This window comes from Lissotriton vulgaris, chromosome 5 (assembly GCF_964263255.1).
Source record: "Lissotriton vulgaris chromosome 5, aLisVul1.2, whole genome shotgun sequence".
NCBI lineage: Eukaryota > Metazoa > Chordata > Amphibia > Caudata > Salamandridae > Lissotriton > Lissotriton vulgaris.
The window spans coordinates 1992136779-1992144731 of record NC_141693.1 but is presented as its reverse complement, the minus strand read 5'-3'; the positions used below and the strand labels follow the sequence as shown (position 1 = coordinate 1992144731).

The 7953-nt window shown below is 47.8% G+C and overlaps 1 protein-coding gene across 8 annotated transcripts in view; it reads right to left on the bottom strand.

Moving 5' to 3' along the window:
• Positions 1-440: 440 nt before the first annotated feature.
• RALGDS (ral guanine nucleotide dissociation stimulator) overlaps positions 441-7953 on the bottom strand; it is a 436172-nt gene continuing 428659 nt past the window's right edge. For 6 of the 8 annotated variants that reach the window (XM_086924745.1, XM_086924743.1, XM_086924744.1 and 3 more), the window contains exons 17-18: positions 7618-7732; positions 441-6154 (exon numbers count right to left, since the gene is read on the bottom strand). In XM_086924745.1, coding sequence (XP_086780871.1) covers positions 5979-6154; positions 7618-7732 — 291 coding nt within the window. In that variant the 3' untranslated portion in view covers positions 441-5978. The remainder of the gene's footprint in view (positions 6155-7617; positions 7733-7953) is intronic. The other 2 variants (XR_015296110.1, XR_015296109.1) reach the window with 2 other exon arrangements.

Here is a 7953-nt window from a genome sequence, read left to right as displayed (position 1 = left end):
ACCCATTACTGGAATAGCAGGGGGTGCAGTGGTTCAGGGCAGAGGTGCACTGGAAGAGTTGTGTGACCCATTATTGGAATAGCAGGGGGTGCAGTGGTTCAGGGTTGAGGTGCACTGGAAGAGATGTGTGACCCATTACTGGAGAGGCAGGGGGTGCAGTGGTTCAGGGGTGAGGTGAACTGGAAGAGATGTGTGACCCATTACTGGAATAGCAGGGGGTGCAGTGGTTCAGGGCAGAGGTGCACTGGAAGAGTTGTGTGACCCATTACTGGAATAGCAGGGGGTGCAGTGGTTCAGGGCTGAGGTGCACTGGAAGAGCAATGCAGAGTAGCCGGTCTGCATCGCTCCTGAACAGAACAGTCGTGAGCAATCCATAGTTACCAATATCACAATAAATTGAAGAACGAATGACGGTGACAGAAGAACAACGCACACAACAGTGTTGAAAGTGTTGGGATTTATTGCCAATACCAGTGACAGATCATTGTATGTGCAGCTTTTTTTACAGCAATTGCCTGGTACGAGCCAGGCCGTGAAATCGGACATCCCTCCGGACACGCACACTGCTCTCACACGTGTACTCGCACACGCACACACACACCCCTTAACAGCCATGCAACAGCACACCTATACATGCATTCCAATACAGACTCAGCCTTACTGCGCCATGTCCAGAGGGGACACCGAAGTGAACGTACATACATGTGACAGTGCAGGCTCACAGCCCATTACACAGAGTTGTGTGCTCCCGAACTGTGACTAGGGCACAAGTGTGAGTGCAAACCCACTCCGATAACACACCAGCCATCAAAGCAACAAGTGCTTTCACGCACACAAAAACTGTTCTTAAGAGGAAAAAAATAGAACTGGCTCTCTGTAGAACGAACAAACACCAATAGGAGCTGAATTTTCTTTGAAGTAAATGCCGGAATGATAAAATTCTCATCAATAAAACTCAAAGGCTGTCTGGTGAAATGCAGAGCGGCAGTCTGCAGAAGGCCTCATAGTGTTGACTACAATAGCAGTTGAATAATTCTGGTGCAAAATAATTTTGGGGCCTTCTTTTCATGCACCGGGTCATTTCGCACACACTAAACTACGACTGAGCTGCAGCAGTGCGGACACTGCACAGCCAACAGACCATTGTCTGTGTTGGGGAGAGCCGACGAGTTGCGGCAGACCACTGTCTGGGACAGCTGATGAGACCGGACTGCCCCCCGCCCCTTCTTGGATAGCCAATGAGTTCAGATTGCCCCCCCCATCTGGGAAGGTCATTCCGAGTAAAGAATGCCCCCACCCCAGTCTGGGATGGCCAACGTGTCTACACTGGCCCCTGTCTGGGACGGCAGAGTCTAGACTGCCCCGCCCTCCGTCTGGGATGGCCAACGGGTCTACACTGGCCTCTGTCTGGGACGGCAGAGTCTAGACTGCCCCGCCCTCCGTCTGGGATGGCCAACGGGTCTACACTGGCCTCTGTCTGGGACGGCAGAGTCTAGACTGCCCCTTCCCGCCGTCTAGGATGGCCGACGAGCCTAGACTGCCCCCTGTCTGAGATGGCCGAGTCTAGACTGAATGCCATCAGTGGAAGCAGACGAGTCGAGATTGACCACCATCACAAACAGCCATAGTCATCCAGACTGACCCCCTTTTGGGACAATGGTAGAGTCCACACTGACTGCCATCTCGGCCAGCTGATTTGGGACTGACCACTGTCTGAGGCAGACGAGAAATCCAGACTGACTGTTTTATCGGGCATCCGACAGCTGTCTGGGGCAGCTGATGACTTGTGACGGACCACAGTTCGGCTTAGCTGAGGAGTCCAGACTGACCACCAACTCAGAAAGCTGGAGTCTGCAGACTGACCGTCATCTGGGACAGCGGAGTCGGACAGGGTACCAGTAAGGAGAGGTCCCTGCTTAGCACCCTTGCCGCTTTTGCCTTAGTGTTTCCATTTTCTCTTTACAAAAAGGCTTCACATGTAAACACATTTAATACTGATAGGAGCCCTGCAATGTTTAGTAGTGTTTAGTATGAACCAGAGGGGCGATTGCCAGAGAAAATACGGGTCAAGGCTGCAGCCACATATCAGTCAGTAACTAAAGTCGTAAACCCTCCCTCGCGTAGTGGCATTCTGGGGGCAGAGAGACCTCCAGAGAGGGAGTGGGTGCTGGGAGGGGACTAGAGAGGACTTGCGGAGGGTCTCACATTGCCCATTCACGGAGTATCACCAACAGGCGATTCCTCAAGGACACCGCCCATCTCACCCTCCTAGGCTGTAGAGGACCCCCCCTCAAATCTCTAAGGGCTGCAGCAACTGGAAAATTCATGCCAAAAGCCCGGTTTGAATTGAGATTCACAAATGCGAATCAACATGCTTTCACAGGGGCGCACCCTGTGTCCTAACTCTTGTTGGCAAGGAAGTAGAAATTATAAGCAGAGGACTCAAAACACAAACATACAGAGCACAAAACACACATCACACTCTTCAGATGAGGCCAACCAGACTGGCGGCCGTCACAATGATGCAGACACCATTCGCCAGGAGCAAGACCATGAAAAAGGACAAAGAAACCAAAAATAACCCAACGCCATGAGAAACAATGTCCAGTGCCCAACAATCCAAGAGTTACCAGACAGAGTTTCCACAATAGTGTCCTAACCACTGATACACCTGGTGCACTAGCGACTAAGGCCAAAAGCTCCACACTTGTCCTCACTCACACGACTGAGGGTGGAGAACCTGCCCCACCAGGGGCTGGGCGTTGTATCATCTTCAGACCTTCAGAATACATGGAATCAAGGTTCAAAGATGGCAGAGCACACCCCTCTTTGTTCAAGCTGCGGCAGGATCATTGGGTGATGTAAACATTTATTTTAATGATTTATTTTTACCCCAGTGAGCCTCTCCCTTAAGGAAGGCAGGATTGGAAATAAGAGAAGAACAGTTGGTAGTGCTGTGAAGTTTGAGACTAGAAAGCAGCAAACGAGCCTGCCAAATTGAAAATACGGGTGACGGTTTGAAATATTGGAGTGGAGCGAGCGGTGTCTTGGAAATTCAGGAACAGACCTGCTCCTGTTTTCATTGATATTTAGAGACGGCACATCGGTATCACGAGGGATACGCAAGGGTCCCAACATCTTTTAAGAAGAAGAGGTATGGACAGAGAAAATAACAAGTAGAATACAAAAGTATTTTGGTTGCACAAAGCCATCCCCCATTTCAATTTTTAGTTTTTGAAAAGCTTTTGTCTAGAATTTTAAAACTATTTTACAAATCCTTTTGGTGGAGAATGAAGGTCTTAAAAATGCATATTTATCCCTCATTAAAACAGGTCACTGAGAAGGACCACTGAACATTTAAACTTATGCATGGGGTCCACCAAGCTTGCTTGAAGAAATAGGCTATTGGTTCTTTCAAATAGTTTGCTCCGTCATATTGACATGGAGAGAGGGAAGGGGCTAGCTGGCTCATACAAACTGTTTCCAGAGGATAATTTGATTTCTTGAGCAGTAGCGGCTGGTGTCAGGGTAGAGTGGCAGGGCTGGGCGTGGGAGTAATTGGCCTGAGCACCCCTGATTTGCCCTCTCAGAGAGCAGAGGAGCCGGTGCCTGCTGTCTTCAAACCAGGAACGCAGCTCAGGTTGGAAACATCTCAGTGCGCATGTCGGTTTGGCTGTCCTAAGACGGCCATACCGACATGCGCACTGACCGCAGTGCTAACTTCAATGTCAACAGGTTGGGGGGGCGAGGCTTGAAAAGACAGAACTTTGACTGCATGAAGGTTTATCACGTGCACGTTTAAACTTCGACACTAATTAGATTTCATGAATTTGAATTAGAGACCCTAGAAGACATTACGGTATGGAGGGCACATGATTGTTAAAAGAGTCACAATGGAGGATTGCTCGATACCGCATCCGGTCGTGCTCACATTGAATTTGGTTGATTTGTTTTTTATTTTTATTTTGAGAAGTTCCAAACCGGTCATTAATCCGGAGGCCGCCTCTTCCGTACATTACACTACAACATTCTTCTCAATGTTGAACATTTGGAGATTTTTTGTTTTTATTCAATGAGTTTAGGGTTTCATTCAGTTATTTTGTCCTTTTTCAGTGATATTGCTCCCCTTACAAAACAAGTACAACTGAAAACACAAAAAACAAGCAAAGCAGACAAGACACCAGCAGGCATGGCCAACACTTTAAATAAGAAAAACAGGAAAGAATACAGCGTTCGGTTGTTCAACCGACGAAGCGGGGGTGACCTGGTAACTGTACATGTAGGCTTTCGAAGGGAGTCTATTTACATCTAATAAATATTGAAAAAAAGATAAAAACGTTTGTACAAAAACCGAAAATCATACGTTTTCTTCTCCAACCCAGTTCAATGTTGTAGTAAAAAGCATTCTTTTTCACAGTCATCCTTAAAGGTGAGAAGTTTGTTTTTTGTCATTATAAATCAAAGGCTTTCTGTTTTCAAAGGGAGGTGTGTGTGACATTTTGCATATTTACAACAGCCACCCCACTCTTCATTCAAGACGCACAAGTGTCCGTCCACCCCCTCCACACAAAAAAACACCTCACAAAAATGAATTTTGCATGTAGTTGGGGACTGTCGCCAGATCTGGGCAGCCCCGAGGCCCATCAATATCTTTCCACTTGTATGCAGGAGTTCCTATTTGTCTTTTTAAGGATCTTTGGTGTAGTTTGGAAAGCTGGGCACGATTGCCCACTCCTGGGCTACGAGCCGTCTAGCATTGGACCAAAAAATGTAGTGCGGGCGAACAATGGGGCTGGCGAGGGTGAAAGGAGAACCTCTCAAGCCCGCTGCACCCACCATTCTTGCCAATCAATATTCAAAATTAACCCCCCCCCCCCCAAAAAAAAAGGAAGAAAAAAAAGTGCTTGCATTTCATTTGTACAAAAAAAGGGGGGATACCCCTAGGAAAGTCTTGTGAAAGGTTTCAGGATTCCAAAATCTGAGTTTTAGGGAACTTCATAGTATTTCATTACACTTTTTCCAGTTTTTTTCCCCCCCACTTGTAAGATTGCGTGAGGGTAAGGGTGATGAAAGTGCAGCACATCACAGGGATGGGATTCGGGGTGGCACCCCAAACAAATGTCCGCCTCTACCCTCGCACATGCCACACAAGGCCTTTAGGTGTCCAAAACATTACAGTGAGAGCTTGGCAACGGGTGCGCCTGCAGCCCACACGGACCACTTCTCTTCCAGTCTTCGGACATAATACTGGCTTCATCTCCCGCCTGCCACCACCTGGCCAACAACCTGATGAAGACCTCTTCAACAGTGGTGGTACGCCGCCACCTTGAGTAACCCTGTATGGGTTGCAGCGGTGTAATTCTGGCTGGGCTAGGGGTGGTTTGGCAGTGAGAAATTGGCATAGTCCTGTCTTGGAACAAAGCCCTTTGGAAGGGTACCAAAAGGCACTGAGACGATGGGGGAGTGTCCCGGCAACCAAATGAAAAGTCCAAGGCCTGGGACACCTTCAACCAGGCAACAGTGAAGAAGGACTTCCTGGTAGTTTAAGAGGCAGTGCAGGCTTGAGTCCACATGGAGAGTGGTTTCGACTGCGTAGACCTCGTCAGGCCTGGCATCTCCACCTCTCCAGAAGGAAGTAAAGGCGGCCCAGGGACATCTCAGCAAGTGTTGACATTTCCGCCTTGTCCGTCCTCACGGTTAGTGTGATTGATAGCACCCAATACATGACCCTCCGATTGGGAGCATGTTAGGATTCCCGCCGATTGTCCAATCCAAGGGCATAGAAGTCACCTTGTGCCACTGGTAACCAGGCCTTAAGTGCTATCGGATGGTCCACCATGAGATCTGCCCACTGCCCTGGTGGCAGGGGAGCGGGGCCTTCCTTGGCCAAGGAAGGGATTCTGTTGCAGTTGCCCCCTTCGTAGAGCTGTTGGCATGTTGCCCCTGCTAGTCCTCCACAGCTGGCAGAAATTGGGGTCTCAGAAAATGCCCTTTGCTATCTTCAGTCCTTTCTGCTTCATGCGTGGCAGCGTGGAGCTGGAGCCGTGCTTCACTTTTGCCACTTTGGGGAAGCCGCGCTTCTTCAGCACAAAGTCATAGTTGGCACCAGAGTTCATGGCATAGAAGACGTTGGCATTGTCTGGGATTTTCAATTCTGAAATAAAAGAGTTTGCAAATTAGGGCATTTCAGTAATGATAAATGATGCCACCCTCCCGCCACATTGCAACAGTGAGTGTCATTCTCTCAAAACCATCAGCTGTTATAAATAGGTCTACGCCCCGATTGTGCTAAAGACTGGGCACAATTTGTGAGCAGTATTTTTCGGTCATTGTATTATTTTGCGAACCAACCTATGTACTAATAGGTCATAAGAAAAACATGGAATCATAATTGCTCACAATTCGACCTGCCTCTTGAATATTAATGAGGTAAGACCCAAATTGTGACCCTGTAGGATTCGCTTCCACCATAGGGATGGTGGCCTGCTGGGGTCAGCAGACCACCATGTTGGCAATTTTTATTAAAAATAAAGCAAACTTTTTATAACAAATACATATATATATATATATATATATAAATGTATCCTGTACATTTTTTTATGCATTCCAGCATTTAAAAAAAAAAAAAAAAAAAAAAAAAAAAAAAAAAAAGAAGAATAGTTCAACATTTTGCCTACTCTTTATACATGGGTTTCTCAGAATTGGGAAGGGGTTCCCAGGGGACTGCTTTTTGTTCGAGAGGGGTAGCCCACTAACTTTCAGTAGCCAGTAAAATATTCATGTTTTGCGACCAGATTTGATTCACTAAACATGAACACATCCCATTTTGAATCGCTTTTTGGAGGAGATTCCCAAAACATGCCCCCTTTCAAATACCGATTTGATGTGTAACGCTTTACTCAATCTCAATTGGAGTTCTGAACAGGCAAAATGGGTATTCTGGGGTTGCAAATGCTCTGATTTTTTGAACTGGACCCTTGGCAACCGCAAAAAGCCTTAGTACAGGTGGCCCGATGTGCTGCCGTCACCGCTTAGAAGGTGGGTGGGGGGGGGGGGGGGGGGGGGGAGGGAGATTCGAGAGATGGGAGCAATTTTAAAGCATTGCCATCTGTGTATTTAGCTGCCCTGGGACTAAGTACTGAAGCTTCTGGTGGCAGATGAAGGATCTTCTGTTCAGTCCACTCAGCTGATGCTAACACCTTAAAACTGCCTGCGGTTGATACGTTTCGACACCCAAGTCCTACAAGAGGTGGGGTTTGAAAAAGGCTTTAGCCGCTGGTCCACTACATCTAGGGGGCATAGTGTTGATTCTGGTCCCGTAGAGAGGGAGCAGGGGGAAGAGTGTCTCCCTTGAGCAGGTAGTTGTGAGTAGACTGTCTTTTTAATTGTCCCACTGCTTGTGGCAGATTGAGGGATTCCGGATTGGTCATTGTGAGATGACACCTATAACTAGATGGTCCCTAATGGCGCCTAAAGGTGGTCGGCAGTGTCTCCCTACTACCAGTAGCCCCACTTATGGTGGTCGGTAAAGTGGAAGTAAGAAAGTAAAGCAGTGAGCACCGAGTCCAGAGCGAGGCTGTGGATCTAGGGAGGGGCTGGTAGAGGCACTTCACGCACCTCTCTCTTCAGACAGGATCTGTACTAGTTCATACTCCTCAGGCCGGTCGCTGTCCAGGTTGTGCTTGGCCATCGCTTTCCGAATAACAACCGGTGTCTTGTCTTGACTCGTGACCTGCAAAGAATGCACCCAACATTATTAGCGTAGACCCAGGAGTCAAACCCAAGGAGCAATCATAAACTGACAGAAAGAAATAACAAGAGAGTGCAAAAGACAAAGCAGAGTATGAACTGCTTCCAGAGGGAGAAAGGAAAGGAAGGAATTCAGGAATGAGGTTAAACCATAGGAGGAGGAGGAGGAGGAAGAGACCACAAAGCAGGTCTGGTGAGATGAAA